Source organism: Zootoca vivipara, chromosome 6 (genome assembly GCF_965207765.1).
Source record: "Zootoca vivipara chromosome 6, rZooViv2.hap1.1, whole genome shotgun sequence".
Lineage (NCBI taxonomy): Eukaryota > Metazoa > Chordata > Lepidosauria > Squamata > Lacertidae > Zootoca > Zootoca vivipara.
In genome coordinates this window covers 79,781,591-79,800,466 of record NC_142589.1, presented here as the reverse complement: position 1 = coordinate 79,800,466, position 18,876 = coordinate 79,781,591, and the positions used below count along the sequence as shown (strand labels likewise).

Genomic DNA, 18,876 nt, shown 5'->3' with positions numbered 1-18,876 from the left:
GCCCAGAGGCCAGGGCAAACACTGCTGCCTTGGCTTCATGGGATGGGCTGCTGCTAGGCCAGCACAGAGCTAGGAATGATTATTTACCACATTTGGATCCCACCTTTCCCTCCAAGGAGATCAATGGTTCTCCTCCCCCTCCCCTTTATCACCACAACAACCTTGTGAGGTTGGCTACATCCCCAAATCACCCACATGGGAGCACAGTCTTAGCCTGCAGGTGACCGGGGCGGCGGCGGGGGGAAGGCAAATGAACACGCCCTTCCTCCCAGCACCCTTAGATGAACCACCAGAAGCGTGACCCAAATATCTCTCTGCCTGCCCTCCCTCCTGCCCCATGGCACTCTCTGCCTGCCCTCCCTCCCTCCCTCCTGTCCCATGGCACCAGACAACGGTCTCTCTGGGTGCACCAAAGGGTTTCTTGAGTTGTGATTCCTGCAACTCAAGGGGTTGGGCTAGATGGCTCCTGGGGGTCCCGCCCAACTCCCCAATTTTACGATTCTATAAAGGGCTGAGCCCAACTCAGTCCCACAACCCGCCGCCCCCTGGAAGCCCCTCTCCCCCTTACCAGGCTTGGGCCTCTCCATGGTGCTCTCTTGGCTGGCCACCCCCCCGGAGGAGGAGCAGGAGTCCCCGTTGGAGGCTGCCTCGTGGGCACAGAGGGGGTCGAAGGGCATCAAGGGCCGCTGCGCTTGTGGGGCTGCATACCTGTGTGTGGAACTGGGAGAGAGGGGAGAGAAGGAATGAGGCAGGCGGCAGCTCAAGATGGCAAACTGAGGCTTGGGGGGGGGGAGTAACACCACCCAGCCTGCCTCCCGTTCATTAGCAGGTTTTAAAAATACCAAATTTGTGGCAGGGGGGGGAGAGGGAAGGAGGGGAATGAAGACACACAGCTCCTCAGTTCGGTGGCCCAGGCAACGGAGGCACAGCCCAGAAAGAGGGCGGGGGGAGAGATGCAGAAGGGACAAGGGGAGGCTCAGCACACAGCCCCCCCCCAACCACCATTCTCCAGCCCCTCCACACCCCCAGAGCAGCAATGCTCCATGGCCAGACCTCTCGGGGCAGGAGCTCCAGCAGAAGACTTAAGTCAAGTCCCAGGCCAGAGGAAGAAGATGCTCACTTCCCCAAGTCAGGTGGGCAGGGGGCAGCAAAGGCACCCCCCCCGACCCTCCAGCTTCAGAGAGCAAGGAGAGGTTGCAGCAGGGCCAGGTTGGATGGAGTGGCAGCAACAGCCCCCTGGGGAAAGGGAGAGGATGTTCTGCCAGGAGCTTCTCTCGGGCACCATGCCACGATGCCAGCCAGCGCCTCAAGCTCAGCCTGCTGCCCTTTGCCTTGCCCTTCCTGGCTCAACCACTTCACTGCCCTCTCCGAAGCGTCCCAGCTCATGCCAGGCCAACCCATCGCTCCTCCACACGCCAAGTGCTGCCCGTCAGGCTAATGCCCCCCTCGGCAGGAGCTGCGTCCCTTGTGCTCAGGGTGGGGCCCCTGGCACTGAAGCCTCCGAGTGTTTTGCAGCGGGCACCGTTTGCACGGAGTCACCACGAAGGGGAATAAAGAGGGGAAAAAGGAGAAGAAGGGTGCAAAATGCCCTTTCCCTGCTTAGGCCCAAACACCTCCACCTGCCCACTTCGCAGGGTATCACAAGGTGCCAGCCAAACCTTCTCTGCCGCTCGGCACCTTTTGTCACACGCTGCAGTGCTAAGAAAAGCCTGCGCCAACCAAGGAAGTCACAGGAAACAGGTAGGAGGCTCTGCAGCTTTCTTACTTCTTGTCCTGATTTCTTTCACAGCTGCTTGCCATGCAAGGTGGAAGGTGCTGCCCCCTGCCCTGCTGCCCCCCACCCCACCTGGTGAGATGCCCCTGCTGGGGGTGGGGAATCTTCAGCAGCTTGGGAACGAGGCCCAGAGCTCCCAGGACTGGGGCCCCAAACTCTCTGCGCTGAGAATCGAACCCTCCGCCCTTCCCCACTCCCTGCAGGGCCTTGCCCGGTTGCCACCTGAGAAACGGATGTGCAGAGACCCCCCCGGGGTTGCCCCCGCCGTGCCTACCTTTCCGGAGATGGCTTGTAGCGGGCGTAGGCCGCTCCCGCTGCTGCCCCCGAGGAGCCTGGCATGGAAAAGCTGCCCGAGGGCTGGCGGTAGGACAGGATCCTCTCTGCTCCAGGCTGGGAGGAAGAGAGCGCCTGGGGCGTCTCTGGGAAGCTCACTGGCCTGGCGGGCGGAAGGCAGAGAGAGAGAGAGAGAGAGATGGAGATGCATCAGGAGGAGGAAGAGGAACTTCAGCGCTCTCCCGGGTGCCCAGCAGCGCCTCGGCAGGCAGCTCCGCGGAGCCACACTAGCGCCTGACACCAGAGCCTCTTCTGAACATCCTCAGCAGAGAGATAATGGAGCAATTAGCCAAAGGGGGGGGGGGGAGGAGAGGCAATGGGAGAAGAAAAGAGCTTGAGTCATGACCCACAGGGCACATGCGCTCTGCAGCAGGACCGTCCAAAGGGCACCAGCGGGCAGGAAGTGCCTCGGGAAGCTCCAAAGAGGTTGGATGCAGCAGCAACAGGAGGGGGAGGGTCTTCCATGGGCTGCCAAGGAGGCAGAAAATGAGCAAGCCAAGCGTTCCCCACTCCCGACCCTCCTCCTCCTCACCTCTTGCCATGCAGGGGCTGGGGCTCTCGGTAAGGGGTCACGGTGCTCTGCTTCGGGTTCCTGGTCAGGGACTGGGACTGGCCGTGGCTCGGCTGCGAGGAGCCATGGGTGGCAGAGGTGCTCCACTGCCAGGCGGAGTTGCTGCGGTAGGGGGGCCGGTAGCCCACCGGCAGGCTCTCCTGCTCCCCCTTGGGCTCCAGGGTGCTCATCTTGAAGGACTCGGCCCAGCCCCTGCAGAGGGAGAGAGCAGAGCAGAGGCGCACTGAGCACAGCTCTCCACCATCTGCACGGCACGGGGTTGGGCTAGATGACCCTCCGGAACCCTTCCCGGCGATTCCTTTAGAGCCATCAAAGTTGGCCCTCGTGGCCTCCACCAGGCCAGAGGCAACGTAAGCAGATCCAAGAGGGCCCACCTAACCCCGTATTCTGTCTTCGTGGTGACCAGTTACCCCGGACAATCCAGGAATTGTGATAGACTGCCTCTAGACCTGGAGGCTCCGCAATAATGTAAGAAGAGCTTGGCTGCTGGATCAGGACCAGACTCGTATTTACACAGGGGCCAACCAGATAATGGCAAGGTAAGCCCGCAAGCGGGATCCGAGCACAAGAGCCCTCTCCCCTCCTCCTGTGACTTCCAGCAACTAGTACTCAGGAGCATCGCTGCCACAACTGTGAAGACATAGCATAGTCATCCTGGCTAAGAGCCATCGACAGCCCTCCCCTCCTCCTCCTCCTCCTCCTCCTCCTCCTCCTCCTCCTCCTCCTCCTCCTCCATCTCCATGGATTGGTCTCATCCTCTTTTAAAGGCTGGTGGCCATCCCTGCCTCCTGCGGGAGGGAGTTCCACAGTTCAACACGGAGTTGCATGAGGAAGGACTTTCTGCTTTCTGAGTCACGCTTATGAAACAAGGAGAGACACATGTGCTTAGAGGGATGGTGGGGAGCTGTGCTCATTGACCCCCCCCCAACACACACTTTGCAGCTCCAATCCTCCCGCCTGATGTAAGAACTTCCATGCAATTCTCGGAAGCAAAGAATCATGCTGAGTCAAACCTTTGCAAAGACCTCTTGGCATTACTCATGTTCCACTCCCCCCCCATCCGGCACGTGTCTCTGGGCTGCCCTCCAACTCCAAAAGGAGACCCCTCTTTTCTGGCTCTCTCTTGGGAGACCCCAGGAGGGTTCAAGGCCAGCGGCCACCTCTGCACCAAACCAGAACTTTTAAAGGCTGGATTTCAGAACGGCAGAGACAGTCTCCAGGGCCAGGCTCTGTCAGAGGATGGAGACACCCTCCCGCCTTGTGGTGGGCTTCCCCTGGCCAAAGGGGTCTGCCCCCATTCCTCTGGGGTGCTACTGTTTGCTGGGGACGGGACAGCACATGGAACTGCAGATTTCACTCACCCAGGCAAGTCTCTAGCAAAAGCGAGCATCTGATTCCTCCCTCCGCCAGCTCCACAGCTGGATGCCCAAAAAGCGGCGCTGGGAAAGATGAAGTCACCGGCAGCAAGCCTTGGCAGGGAGAGCCTCCGCCCCCCGGCAACACCTAGCACCAGAGCCGGCTTCAATGGCCCAACAGGACCACCCTGCTCAAATTTCAATACCTGCCTCTGCTGGGGGAGCCCCACTGCCCACCCCCTTGGCTCCGTGGAGAGGAAGGACAAGCAGCAGCCTCAAGGCCAGTTCAGGCATTGTGCTCATGCGCTCTGTTTGGCACCGGCAATTTGGCTGGGAGGGCAGGAGGAGGGCGGACTTGCCGGCAAGCCAAGGGGTGCCTCAACTTGCTCTCCCAACCACACCTGGAGAATCAAGACAGGAAGCTGGAGAGGCCAGGGGCGCAGCTGGGGCTCACGAGGATGCCACTTAACTCTTTGCAGGCTGCGGCAGATGCATCCGCCTCCTCTAGAGGAGATGAGTAAGAGCAGCCCACTCGTAAGCAGGAGCGGAAAGGGGCCGTGCAGGGTGGAGAACTTCCCCAAAAGGGGAGTCTGGGAGAAGCCAGCATGAAACGCTCGCTCTCGCTGTCCGCACCCCGGCAGCCTCGCTCGCTGAAAACACAGCTTTTCACATCCAAAGTGCATTAGGAGGAGCTTAAAAAAACAGGAACCGCAAAGCTCGCCTTCACCCCTTGCTGCAGAATTCCCTCCCCACAGCTTCCGGCCGGATGCTGAAGTCACACCTGAGATGCGTGTTTGCAGGACGCACCCTCTTCCCATGGCCATTATTTCTCCTGGCTGCTTTTAATTCTGGATTTTAAAGTGCCCTAAGCTGCCCTGGGGACATGCCGGTGAAGGGCAGGTTGTTCATAGGTTTAACAACCACCACCACCACAACAACACTAATGTTACAGATGGGAGACTGAGTCGGCAACCTGCCTGTGGTCAGGTGTGGCAAAGGTGACATGCAAACCCAGAAACTCCCGCACCCTCACCCCCAAAAGGGGTCCATGTGCAATAAGCGTTCAGATGCTGTTTGGCGCAGGATCAACGTCAAGAGGACAACGGCTTAAGAAGCAGAAGTAACTCCATCTCTACCCCCCACCGACTTTGGGACGTCTCGCTCACCAGAATAAGAATGGGTTCAGTAAGAAACAGGACATCCACCACCGCTCTTGCGACTCCCCCCCCAAACATCCACTGACTAGAACCTGGGAGAGATGGTGCTCTGTGCTGCCCCCCCCCCGCCCGACCTTGCGCTTGAGCCGGGGACTGTTCCCTCCTGCTCTGGCGACTGTGAGGCCAGAAGCGGATCTGAATCCTGAACCGACATCTGAAACGGCTCCTCGCTCTCCTCCCCGACTCCTCAAGCGCAAAACAGCTGTTAGCCGGCATGGTTACGTTCCAGCAATGCAGGGTGCGGCCCAGATTCCCCCCACCCCCGGGAGCCCTCATTCCTGAGCAATGCAGTCAGTCCTGAGTAGGGTGTCAGCACATCCATCCTCGCTCTCTGTTAGCCTCTGCTCCAGGGAAACGGGCGTTCCACATCGTCCCAAGACAGAATGGCCAAGCCTTTGGAAGAACAAGTCTTGTTGGAGCAGGACTAGCAAGGCTTCTGCAGGGTCAAGTCACAGAATCCTAGAACTGTAGAGTTGGAAGGGAACCCTCCAGTCATCTAGTCCAACCCCCTGCAGTGGCTAACCTGAAGGAACGTCTCCACCCCCAGCGTTCAGCATGGACACTGAGGTTCAGCTCTGAGGGCCTCCTTGGTGGTGGTTCCTGCCCTGTGGAACGTCCTCCCATCAGATGTCAAGGAAATAAATAACTATCTGACTTTGAGAAGACATCTGAAGGCAGTCCTGTACAGGGAAGTTTTTAATATTTGATGCTTTATTCTGTTTTTAATCTGTTGGGAGGTGCCCAGAGTGGCTGGGGAAACTCAGCCGGATGGGTGGGGTGTAAATAATAATAATAATAATAATAATAATAATAATAATAATAATAATAATAATAATAATAATGTTCTATAAGCATAGGGATGCGGGTGGCGCTGTGGTCTAAACCACAGAGCCTAGGGCTTGCTGATTGGAATGTTGGCGGTTCGAATCCCCGTGACGGGGTGAGCTCCCGTTGCTTGGTCTCTGCTCCTGCCAACCTAGCAGTTCGAAAGCACCTCAAAGTGCAAGTAGATAAATAGGCACCGCTCCGGCGGGAAGGTAAACAGCGTTTCTTTGCGCTGCTCTGGTTTAGCCAGAAGCGGCTTAGTCATGCTGGCCACATGACCCTGAAGCTGTATGCCGGCTCCCTCGGCCAGTAAAGCGAGATGAGCGCCGCAATCCCAGAGTCGTTCACAACTGGACTTAACTGTCCGGGGTCCTTTACTTTTATAAGCATATGGAAAGGGGTGATGCAGGAAATACTGAGTACTTAAGACTCTCCAAAAGCCATTGATCAAGTCCCTTGAGTAAGCGTAGCAGACACAGATTAACAGGAGAGGGCCTGTCATGGGACTCAGTTCTACAGCTGCAAATAAAACGTTTTAAGTGTGTTGTAAAGTGCAATAAACAAATGCGACACTAGATGGCGATTGTTAGCCTTATGGGGAATTCAATACATTTTTCAATACGAAGGAAAAAAAGCATTTCCACAGCATTTTTTTATATGTGTCTAGATTCCACCATGGACTGGTAACTGGTTAAGGAACAGGGGTCAGCAAACTTTTTCAGCAGGGGGCCAGTCCACTGTCCCTCAGAACTTGTGGGGGGCCGGACTATATTTTGAAAAAATAATAATGAACAAATTCCTATGCCCCACAAATAACCCAGAGATGTATTTTAAATAAAAGGACACATTCTACTTATGTAAAAACACCTGGCAGGCCCCACAAATAACCCAGAGATGCATTTTAAATAAAAGGACACATTCTACTCATGTAAAAACATGCTGATTCCTGGACTGTCTATGGGCCGGATTTAGAAGGTGATTGGGCCGCATCCGGCCCCCGGGCCTTAGTTTGCAGACCCCTGGAACAGGAGAACCGGAGAACAGGATGGAGGTATGCATAAAGTGGAGTCCCTCAAGTATTGCTTGGGCTTCTGCTTGCTAACTTGTTCACAAATGACCTGGAGTTGTAGGAGAGCAGCAAGGAGGCCAAGTTTACAGATCCCATAGGAACAAAAAGGGAACGCGAGGAATTGAAACTAGGGTAATGTGAAGCCCATTGGCTCAAAATATTGCCTCACTTGACATGTGTTTAGGGGGAGCTGGAACTGGCAGTGACTGACCAGGAATGAGATCTTGGGGTTGTACTGAATTAGCCAAACGTTGACCCAGCCATTCTGACTTCCATGCACAAAGCTTATTGCAGAGATTAGATGGTAGTCAGTCTTTATTGAGTCTTTATCTTCACTGAGCATTTGTTCTGATTGGTTTATGGAGCGCATAGACAGCACTGAGCCTCCACCCTGCCTCTTTCCCGATTTCTAGGTTTCCCCCCCATCGCTCATCCACCCACCCCACATTTCTCAATGCATTCCTCTGTCACTGAATCTGTGGCGCTAGGGAGACAAAGGCTACAAGACACCCAAACTCCCCTCTCCCTGCTGCTCCACCACTTGGGGCAAGGGGTGAGGTCAAGCAACTACCTCCGCACACACCCAGAGACCTTCTGGGCCTGCAGCAACTGGGACCTTAGGGTGAAGGCTGGGCAATTAATAATAACCGTAACAGCAAACAGTTGCTCAGGCCTAAATGGATATGTTGCTTGAGGAAGAATTGAGCGTCCACTGCTGCAACATCAGCCACAAGCCTTGCCCATCACTCACGGGGACAGTAATGAAGACCCAGGCGCCACCCAAATGAAGTTGGGACTCCAGCTCCCATCAGCCTAACTGAACTTCAGACTCTTCCTCAGGAGCAGGCAGGCTCTCCTCCACCGGAGGCTGCACAAGCCGTTTGCCAGGGACCCCGTTCCAGCCTCCTGCCTTGCAGATCAGGCACTAACAACACGGCTTCCACGGCCCCTGCCAGCTCTGTGATGAGCAGCGGGAGCAAAAGGGATTCATGCAAGGCCACTCGATGGGCAGGGCTGGATCCTCTTGGCACAGCACAACAGTTTGGTGCAGAAAAGACAGCTGTGTGGAGCTACAGGAGTCCTTTTGCTGGTGCCAGCCTGCCGGACGCTGGACGCAAAGCAAGGCCGACATTACCTGCGAGGGACGCCATCCTCGTGCGGAGGGACGATGACCACCTTCACCGTCACAGAGGTGCGCAGCCAGTCGATCATCTGGTCGTGGCTGAGCGTGACCACGGCCACCTTGCAGATCTCCACCAGCCGGCTGCCCTGGCGCAGCCCCGCCTGCCAGGCAAAGCCGTAGTCCTCCACCTCGGCCACTGTCCCGTCAAACTTCACGTGGAAGCCCAGCTGCCCCAGCCCGTTCCTCCGCAGCGTCATCTCCACCGTCTCGCAGCCAGAGGTCATGACCTAGGGAAAGAGTCGGAAGGGGCAAAGAAGCGTGGAACCGTAAGGGACCCCGAGGGTCATCTAGTCCAACCCCCCGAATTGCAGGGATCACAGGGAGAGAATCCTCAACAGGGAGCTGCTCAACCTCTGCTTAAGAAACTCCAATGAAGGATAGCGCCCCCCCATCTTCCAGCAGTGAAATTTTTCGTAGGGGAACAGTTGCCTCCCTCCCTAAGCTGGGCAGAAGCTTCCCAGACTTTGGGAAGGAGGCGCCGGGCTTCAACAGTTTATTTTACTGGGAACATTTAGGGGACCAGCCTAGCCCCCCCAATCCACCAATCGCATGCCACTGCCACCTTCCGAAGGAGTCCGTTCTGCTCTGGAGCAGCTCTGACCATCACAAAGTTATTCCTAAGCTTTAGTTGCAATCTCCTTTCCTCCCCCCCCCCCAATTTTTTATTTTATTTATACTTATCAGGTTTATACATGTCATTAATTTTACAATCATTTTAACATTTCAAAGCTTGACTTCCTTCCCCCTCTTTCTGCGGTTCCTTAAATTTATTTTTTAGTATCTTCTGCATATCCAAATTCATTTAATTTGCTCATTTAATTACCTACTTTAAATATATACCCTTATGAAACTGCAGGTTATTACCATAACCTTGCCAACTTTTTTACCTGTTTGCAATTTATCTGCAAATATTCAATAGAGCATTTCCATTCTTTTATAAAACGTTTATTATCTTGATTTCTCTGTAACGGCTCTGGCCATCAGGAAGTCATTCCTACGCTTTAGTCGCAATCTCCTTTCCTGTCATTTAAATACGCTGGCTCAAGGCCTGCCCTCTGGAGCAGGAGAAAACTCCCACTTCCATGGGACAGCCTTTCAGATATTCTCTCACATCACCCACCCCCCAGTCCTCTTTCCCCCAACTCTCTCCACCACTCCTCCTAAATAAAGCTTGGTTTCGAACACCCCTCCGCTCCACGCAAGCAAGCGAGGGGCCCAAGGACCCAAGGGTGCTACCCTGACCCAATGTGGCCGTCACTGACCTTCAGCCGCTGCACAATCTCCTTGATGTCCTCCGGGTTGCCCTCCAGGGCCCGGATGAAAATGTGGTCGCCGCGCCCGTAGAATATCTTGATGCTGAACGTGTCCGGAGTCCACCCGATCACGTCCGCGCAAAAGCAGTTGAAGACCACCTCCTTGGTGCCCAGGTCCAAGAGGACGACAAACTCGTTGGAGATGCCCAGGATGCACTCGATCTCCAGCCCCTGGGTGTAATCCTGCGCCTGCAAGTGCCACGCAATGGCCCCGGCACTGTGCTGCTCAGCCCCTGGCCGGGCTTTCGTCTTCTCCTTCTTCTTGGAGGCCAGTGAGATCAGGTTGAACTTCCCTGTGGAGTCGATGGGCGTGCTGGTGACGCAGTTCTCTGCCAGGTCCTTCAGGTACTCCTGTCGCGTCCGCGTGGCCATGGTGTGGAACTTGTCCGACTTGTGGGCCGCATTCTCGGCATTGATCACCTTGGCCAGCAGGAAGTCCCGGAAGACGTCGGATTTGTGGAAGGCGGCTCGGCTGGGGATGGCTGGCCCAAAGGGAGGGACGTCTTTGGAGCGGGTCACCGCCACGCTGGGGACATGGAAGGAGAGAGGGGGGAAGCACAGCTTGGACCAAGCAGAAGCCGGCAGTTGCCCAGACTAAAGTTCCCTCCTCCCCATAGCCATCTCGGTCTTGGGTTTCCCCCAAGCAATCAGATCCTTAGCCTGCATTAAGCCAACCTCCCCTCCGCCCTTTTCATGCCTCTCCTGGATCTGGGAGACCAGGGAGGAGGGGAGCTGGTCACAGCAGGAAGGGGAGACACCTGGGCCACTTCACCAGCCGAACTCATCTCTGCATCTTGGCTTGCCTCTTCTCTTGCCTCTGAATCTGGACCTTTTGCTGCCACAGACCCTTCCTGTTTCAGCTGAATGATGTCGTGATGACCTCATGTGACGGGCGGAAGGGTGGCCCCGCCCACTCGTTAAAAGTGGCCCTGGTCACCTCAAAAGCTCACTTGGCCCATAGGATAAGCATTCCTCCTGACTAGCATCAGCTCTGCCGGGGGGGCGGCGCTTCCTCCCTTCTGCCAGACCCTTCTAGGACGACTATTGCAAGGGGTTGGAATAGATGACCCTGGGACCCATTCCAACTGCACCATTTGATGATTCTGCCAGAGAGTCTGTGGGATGAGCCTGGGGCCCCTTTCGGGGAGGGGGTGTTACCTGTAGCAAACATTCTCTGTGCAGGGATTCTGGGCCCGGACGATGATGAAGACATGCTGGAAATGGGAGCGGATGTTCTGGGGGGTAAAGGGCAGAGCCCCCGGCTCCTGGAAGATGATGGTGACAATGTCGTTCCCAATGTGCCTCTTCCTGAGCAGCTGGCGGAGGAAGGAGGAGACAGACAGAGGTGGTCTCAGTTATTCATTTGAAGTGTTCCTCAAATGCATTTTCATCCAGACCCAGGGCCACATGTGCAAACCATACAGCCCAATCGCATTCTGCAGGGGGGTTTGTGCCGAAGGGTTCCACATATGTGCAAGAATGCACATACTCAAACCACCCCTGTGCTGGCGTCCCTGAGCTTCTATCTTGAGTAGGCCTTGCCCCCAAAAGCAAGGCAGAGAGCTTAGAAGCTTGCCTTGCACTATGTCCTCCAAGCACAAATAGTGCTTTTAAGCTCTCTGCCTTGCTTGCATTCAACCCACTGGCCGTCATCCGTGTAAGGCTGACATCGCACAAGTTAACCATAATGCTTCCAACAAAATATTAAAAACACAATAGAACACCAGACATTAAAAACTTCCCTAAACACATAAGGCACTGTATTAGGACAGTAAGAAAGCAACACGTAACGGAAGCCGAGAACAATGCCCCAAATCTCAATAGACCTCTGTGTCCAGATGTTCTGGTAGGAGGGAAGAAGAGAGCATAAACGCTCAAGGGGTCCAGGTGGTGGCAGGGCAGCACCACTGAGGGCACCCCTGAATGCAAGAACACATTTGGACACTGGATATGCAACAAAGGAGGTGGGGTTGCCAGGACCCCCCAGAAGGCCACAGCCGCCCCCTCAGAACATGTCCGGCGTTCCTTGCTCTCTGGGGTCAGGGGGACCCAACGTTTTCATTTCATTTTCCGTTTTAATTTGCACACCGCTTTTCTTCTACGTTGCTAGAACACAAGGCGGTTTTGCAAGCTGCAGAACCAACAAAATAGACAGCAAAGATCCCACATCTTGTAACAATCTGATCAAATAAGTCATTTTTTTAAAATAAAAAATGCAACCCCCACTTATGTGGAACCCACCCCTTACCTGCTGCCTATTGTTGGGGGTATAAGGAAGCATCGTGGAGACGTGGAACATGATCTCGTAGCCCTGGTAGGTGGTGTAGAGAGAGTGGGTGCCCGTGGAGTCGGCTGGAAGGCAAAAGCAAGCAGGAGGGAGGCTCAGGAGGGATGGGCAGTGGGGACCAGTGGGTGGAGAGGAGGGATGGGCTGGGCGGCTCCTGCCCGCCTTCACAGCCTCCCCCCCTGAGCAGCCAGAGAGAGCTGGGGAACGGGAGGTTTCGGGGGAACAGAGAGCAGCTGGCAAACCTGCCGGCCTTCTGCCTGCCCCCCGCCCCCAGCAAACGGCCGGAGGAACCTACTTTTGGTGTCCAGCTGAGCGGCATACTTGTCGAAGCCCCTGAGGCACACCTTCTCCCCCAGCAGCGCCAGGAACTCCTCAAAGGCAGGCCCGGCCTCTTCGTTGTTGTACATCTCCTCCTCGGAGCTCTGGTCGGCTTTGCAGTACAAGACGCCCACCTTGTGCTTGCGGCAGAGCTGAGGGGGCAGAAGAAAGAGAGACACAGCCGGGTGAGAAGCGCCAAGCAGGGGGAGCCCACTGGGCAGAGGCCTCGCGGGAGACACTTTCCGTGCCACGCGTCACAGGATCAATGCCCACCCCCCTCAGCCATCCCACCCCACCTCCCCCCCGGCTCGCTCACCCCTTGCTCATCCAGCTTCCGCAGCTGTTCCGTGACTTTGGGGACACTCAAGGCCAGGCGGAGGCAGTGGATGTTCAGCTCGGGGACCACGTGTTCCAGCACGTCCTTGAGGGGGAGCCCGCGGACAGTGCCATGCTTGGTGGAGGTGGGCGTGGCATCCTCGAGGATGGAGCCGCGGAGGGTGGTCAGCTGCAAGGAGAGAGCGTCTGGTCAGAGGAGGCGGGGGGAGCCTTCCCGGACCTGCCACGTGGGTTGAGCTAACCGACACGGATCGCTTTGTGGTGGCTCCCGCCCCCAGCGGAGCAGAAAGCCAGCGGCTGAAACCGGCGCAACAGGGCAGGCTGCCTGCTGGGCACCCGCGAAGAGAGGCTGCCCACATGGCTCGGGAACAGGGTCCCCTGGAGACGATGCCTTCCTCCTGGCACTAAAACAAGCTGGCATCATGGTGGGCTCAGGACCAGAACTCACAGGGCCAGGATTGCCTCATGGTTGTGGGGGGGGGGGCCACTGGAAAGGAAGCGGCAGGGGATGGGTGGGCATGCCAAGGGCCCCAGCTGAGCAAGGATGGCCAATGAAGCTACATAAAATGGTCACCACAGGCACATTCTGGATGAAGCCTTTTAGAATGGCCACCTTTAGAATCACAGAAACGTAGAGTTGGAAGGGACCCCCAGGGGTCATCCAGTCCAACCCCCTGCGATGCAGGAATCTCAGCTGAAGCATCCACGACAGATGGACCTCCGAGCTCTGCTTAAAAACATCCAATGAAGGAGAGCCCACCACCTCCTGAGTGAGTCTGTATCAGGGAAGCACAAATCCTGGGAAAGTGAGCTCAGTTTGCCCAAGAGCCTGGGACAAAGAGGTTTGGGACAGACCCAGGTTCAAATCCCAGTATGTTTCTGCATTTCAGGGGGTTGGCCTAGATGACCCTTTGAGTCCCCTTCCAACCCTACAATTCTATGATTCTCGGTCACTCTCTCAGCCTCCGTTCCCAGCCTGAGAAATGGGTATACTGCCACAGGAAAATTGCCATTCCCACAAGAGGGCTCTTGCAGAGAGGTTGGGGGTCCCAACTCAAGCATCTCCGACTGGAGAACTCCACAAGCAAAGCTAGGGAAGGCCCTGGAGGGGGAAGAGTTGTGGGCGTTGGAGCCCCTGAGCTAGGTGGGTCCAGGAGGAGCTGTCTGTGTTTGAGACAGCAGGGAAAGACCTTTATTGGGCCAAGCAAAACATAACAAAACACTTATTGCAGTGTCTGGAACTCTGGCTGGCTGCATGTGAAGCAAAGGTGTGTGTGGGGGGAGGCAGAAGGCCAGGGAGAGAGAGCAAAACTCTGGGGCTTGCTGCTGAACCCATAAGGTTGGCACCTGCCCAATTTTGGTCTCAGAGTGATGGAGGAGAGAGTCAACCTCGAGACACACCTCAGGGCCACACAAATGCCCAATTCTGAACATTTAATGGTTTGTCTCCAATTCACTCTCCAATTCACTTTGCGAATAGAGATTGAGAAACAGATAGCTGGAAGAGGGGATGTTTGGGCTCCAGTTTTCAAAGAGGCCCCTAAGCAAGGTGGCTTCTTGCAGGGAAGACCGTTCACTTTCCCTAGATAATGGAAATATGTATCTTGAAAAGGGGGGCAGTCAATTCAGACGGAGAGCTGGAAGCCCTCGCAGATAAATGGTCTGGAGAGCTGCAGAAAGGATTCTGAAGAGCATCTTGGAATCCATGCTTTTGCTCTGAGGTTGCAAAAAAAAAAAAATCCAGAGCAAAGGACCCCTGGGAAGGCCGGGGGGGGCAGCCTATGAGCCCCATAGAGACCCCAGCCTCAGAGCAGTCAAGGCCTGCTCTCTCTTTTCCCCGCCCTTTTACTCACGAGGCCTGCTGCTGGTGTGCTCTTCCTCTGGCTGAAGCAGCAAATGCAGGCTCTGCGCTGAGCTGCAATGCCCTCTGCTGGGCTCTGGGGAGCTCCTCACAGCTCAGAGACAGGAGGCGAGAGCAATGGCTGCTTAGGACCCCCAGGCCACGCTTCTGACCCCTCTTTTCAGAGCACAGCAACAGCGCGCGGGGTGGAGGGTCTGCTTTCCACAGGAAGCTGCCTTATATCAACTCTCCCTCAGAAGGTGGGGGGCTTGCCTTTGCCGGAGGTTTTTAAGCAGAGGTCAGATGGCCCTCTGTCAGGGATGCTTTAGCTGTGATTCCTGCAGTGCAGGGGGTGGACTAGATGACTCTCTGGGTCCCCTTCCAACTCTACGATTCTGGGGTTCTATGATCCGCCTACCTGCTGACATCATGGGGCTGAAGTCAGACGGTGAGCAGGGCTCCAGCCTCCCGGGTGCTGGGATCGTGCTTGTGGGAATTGACATTTGCAAGCCAAAGGACTGAACCCTCTGCAATCAGCTACCGGTAGTGAGCAGAGGGGAGATAAGGATCTGGTCTGCCCGCCAGAAAAGGATCCTGTCCTTTGCAAGATGCAAAAGGGCAGCTTCTCCAGGTCCTGGAGGCAGCAGCGCCCACTTTGGAGAGAAGGCAGCCTGGCAGACGAACCCCCCAACGCCGCTCAGTCGCCAAAAGAGCCCGCAGGAGCCAAGGGGCCGTGGAAGCATCCCAACGGAAGCATCCTAAGAGATACAGCCCTTCCTGTTCTATTCACAGCAGCTGGTAGGGCAGAGGTTCATTGGGGTAGTGTGTGCCCTGGATTAGACCAGGAGCACCTGAGAACATGGAGGCACCACCCAAAACTTTCCCCAAGTCAAGCAAAGCACTGCTTTTGAGCAGGGGGTGGCGTTATCAGACACAAACACACACAGGGCTCAAGTCGAAGTGCAAAACGAGCCTTGGGCTTCCAAGGACCAGGCGCTCGGCTCAGAGAGATGTTTGGCGGGCCAGAGATTTGGGAGGTAGGGAGAAAGCAGCAAGGTGCTTTGCTGGCCAGCTGTGAGGGGTCTGTTCTTAGCAACCGAGGGGCAAACTGCCCACCCCCTTCGGCGCACAACTTCTGTGGGACAGGGAGCCACACATTCTCCCCCCCCCCGGTGGATTCTGTGGCTTCTTCCAAAGCCCTCCCCAAGCTCAGCATTCCTCCCTCCCCCACCACTGTCAGCCTGCAAGGGACTTAGGTTAGACTCTTGCTCTGCAGACATTTATGGAGGAAGCGGACACACTGCATGAACCTTGGGAACTGGGTAGGACAGGACAAAGGCCAGCGGGGAAGGAGCTAAAGCCTGGGAAGGAAGTGCACCCAAGAAGAGGCTGGCTGATGGATCAGACCAGAGAGCCCTCAAGCCCAGCGTCCTGCTCTCAGAGAGGCCAACCAGAGGGAAAATCAAGAAAATTAAGAGGAGGGTGCTAGGGAAATAGAGAACACATCTGAGTCTTATAAAGCCTCACTAGCGTGAGAGGTTTTACTTTCTTGGGCTCCATGATCACTGCAGATGGTGACAGCAGTCACGAAACTAACAGATGCCTGATTCTTGGGAGAAAAGCAATGACAAACCTAGACAGCATCTTAAAAAGCAGAGACATCACCTTGCCAACAAAAGTCCGCATAGTTAAAGCTATGGTTTTCCCAGTAGTGGTGTATGGAAGTGAGAGCTGGGCGATAAAGAAGGCTGATCGCCAAAGAATTGAGGCTTTTGAATTATGGTGCTGGAGGAGAATCTTGAGAGTCCCATGGACTGCAAGAAGATCAAACCTATCCATTCTTAAGGAAATCAGCCCTGAGTGCTCACTGGAAGGACAGATCCTGAAGCTGAGGCTCCAATACTTTGGCCACCTCATGAGAAGAGAAGACTCCCCGGAAAAGACCCTGATGCTGGGAAAGATTGAGGGCACAAGGAGAAGGGGATGACAGAGGACAAGATGGTTGGTCAGTGTTCTCGAAGCCACCAACATGAGTTTGACCAAACTGTGGGAGGCAGTGGAAGACAGGAGTGCCTGGCGTGCTCTGGTCCATGGGGTCACGAAGAGTCAGACACAACTAAACAATTAAACAACAACAAAAGTGTGGCCTCCAACAAGAATCAGCAGCAGCTCCTCTAGCAGAGCTCTGGGGAAGTCAGTGCCAGGCAGGAACGCAAGAACCGCAGAACTGTTGTGGTGGAAGGGGTCCCCAAGGGTCATACAGTCCAACCCCGTGGAATGCAGGAGTCAGAGCTAAAGAATCTCTGACAGAGGACCAACTTCTGCTTAGAAACCTCTAATGAAGGAAAGTCCACCACCTCTGGAGTAAGACCTCTACTCCGTGGGCAGTTTTTAAACGAAAGCTGGAAATGGCCTAATAACGAGAATTGGACCGGTGGGTGCCATCAATGCTGCCCACACTGACTGGGGGAAGTGGCTCTCCAGGGTTCCAGGCAGGGACATTGCCAGCCCTTCCCATATATACTGGGGATTGAATTGGGGCTTTCTGGGTGCAAGGAGGTGCTCCACCCCTGAGCCACGGGCCTTGGGTTTGTTGAAATCTAGGGGCAGTTTTGAAAGATATGAAACTGCCTTCTGCTGCGTTCAGTGTTGCACCTTGAACTCCTTAAGAGGCAGGTGTGTTATTTACACACAGGCAGCCAACGGCAACATCCCTCCTGTGCAGAGGAGGGCACTGAATTTTGCAGGAGAGTCTCTCCTTGATGCCATAGAGTTGTAGAGTTGGAAGGAGCCCCAAAGGGACATCTAGTCCAACCTCTTGTGATGCAGGAATCTCTGCTAAAGTATCAGAGCCACCCACCCAGAGTCATTCAGGGCAGGGTCTTCAATGCCGCCTCCCCCCTCTGGCGGAACAGCATCCCAGTCGAGATACGAGAGGTGCCCACTCTATGGGAACCAGGCAAGATACAGTGGTACCTTGGTTTACAACCAGAATCCATTCCGGAGGTCCGTTTGTAAACCAAAACAGGTTGTAACCCAAGGCGAGCTTTCGCCAATGGGGCCTCCCCCCAAAAAATTGTTCGTAATCCCCCCCCAATGGGTTGTAATCCAAAAAAAAGGTTGCAAACCGGGACAAGCACTTCCCGGTTTGACGTGTTTGTAATCTAAAATGTATGCAAACCAAGACGTATGCAAAGCAAGGTACCACTGTATATTTGTCTTGACAAGCTTTTCCAGTTGAGTGAAAAGGCCTCGGCCCCAGGTTTCATAACAATACAGGGTTTTTTTAAAGCCCTTATCGTTAGATGTTTTTGTTTTCAAAACTATCTTTAAGCTGCTCTTCTGTGAACTGTGTTGACACGCATGCGGAAGGCGATCCGTAGAGGAACGAAGCAGCGCCTGCAGCAACCTACCTCGCTGGTTCGAAAGATGATCCTGTACTGGTACTGAGGCCCGTGCTCTCGGTGGTCCTCCAGCTTCTCTCGCCGGATGCTGACGGCCACCGGACCCAGCTTCTCGTCCACCCCAAAGTAGTTGGCATGCTCTGCAGAGAGAAAGAGAGGGAGGGAGGGGGGCACTTTGGGTATTCATCCAGAACAGCAGCAGAGGCTCCCTGTCTCAAGACACATACACAGCATGCTGGGGTGCTTTGGGATTACCTAAAGGTAAAGGTAAGGTACCCCTGACCGTTAGGTCCAGTTGCAGACAACTCTGGGGTTGCGGCGCTCATCTCACTCTATAGGCCAAGGGAGCCGGCGTTTCTGTATTTTTATATTTTGTTGGAAGCCGCCCAGAGTGGCTGGGGGAACCCGGCCAGATGGGCAGGGTATAAATAATATATTATTATTATTATTATTATTATTATTATTATTATTATCCGCAGACAGCTTCTGGGTCATGTGGCCAGCATGACTAAGCCGCTTCCGGCGAAGCAGAGCAGTGCACGGAAATACCATTTACCTTCCGGCCGGAGCAGTACCTATTTATCTACTTGCACTTTAACATGCTTTCGAACTGCTAGGTGGGCAGGAGCTGGGACTGAACAACAGAAGCTCACCCCGTTGCGGGGATTCGAACAGCCGACCTTCTGATCGGCAAGCCCTAGGTTCTGTGGTTTAGACCACAGCGCCACCCACGTCCCTTGGGGATTACCTACTGGGATGCTAAGAGGCAAGGAGGCGATCGAGGGGGAGCACGGGAGGCTGAACCTTCCAAGTGCCTGGATCACTTTTTCCTGCCTTGCAGCGGGCTGGACTTGAAGACCCCTGAGGTCCCCTCCAACTCTGTAATTCTAGGTCGAAACACCTTCCTCGCTTCATATTTGAAGTTTTCCTGCTCTCGTTGCTTTCAAACCTATTTCTTTCGTACTTACGATGCCGAGTTGTCACAAGAGAGCCAGTCACTGGTAATAGCGGTTGATTAACTTATTAGTTATTGTACATCTGTGGCAGGTGA

The 18,876-nt window shown here is 55.0% G+C and overlaps 1 protein-coding gene across 2 annotated transcripts in view; it reads right to left on the bottom strand.

Annotated features, from left to right (window-relative positions):
• Window positions 1-18,876, bottom strand: part of SIPA1L3 (signal induced proliferation associated 1 like 3) — an 81,588-nt gene that overhangs the window by 15,522 nt on the left and 47,190 nt on the right. For both annotated transcript variants that reach the window (XM_060275503.2, XM_060275506.2), the window contains exons 3-12: window positions 17,835-17,965; window positions 12,562-12,750; window positions 12,223-12,397; window positions 11,889-11,992; window positions 10,799-10,956; window positions 9,590-10,166; window positions 8,280-8,554; window positions 2,640-2,870; window positions 2,049-2,210; window positions 569-720 (exon numbers count right to left, since the gene is read on the bottom strand). In XM_060275503.2, the coding sequence (XP_060131486.1) occupies window positions 569-720; window positions 2,049-2,210; window positions 2,640-2,870; window positions 8,280-8,554; window positions 9,590-10,166; window positions 10,799-10,956; window positions 11,889-11,992; window positions 12,223-12,397; window positions 12,562-12,750; window positions 17,835-17,965 (2,154 nt within the window). The remainder of the gene's footprint in view (window positions 1-568; window positions 721-2,048; window positions 2,211-2,639; window positions 2,871-8,279; window positions 8,555-9,589; window positions 10,167-10,798; window positions 10,957-11,888; window positions 11,993-12,222; window positions 12,398-12,561; window positions 12,751-17,834; window positions 17,966-18,876) is intronic.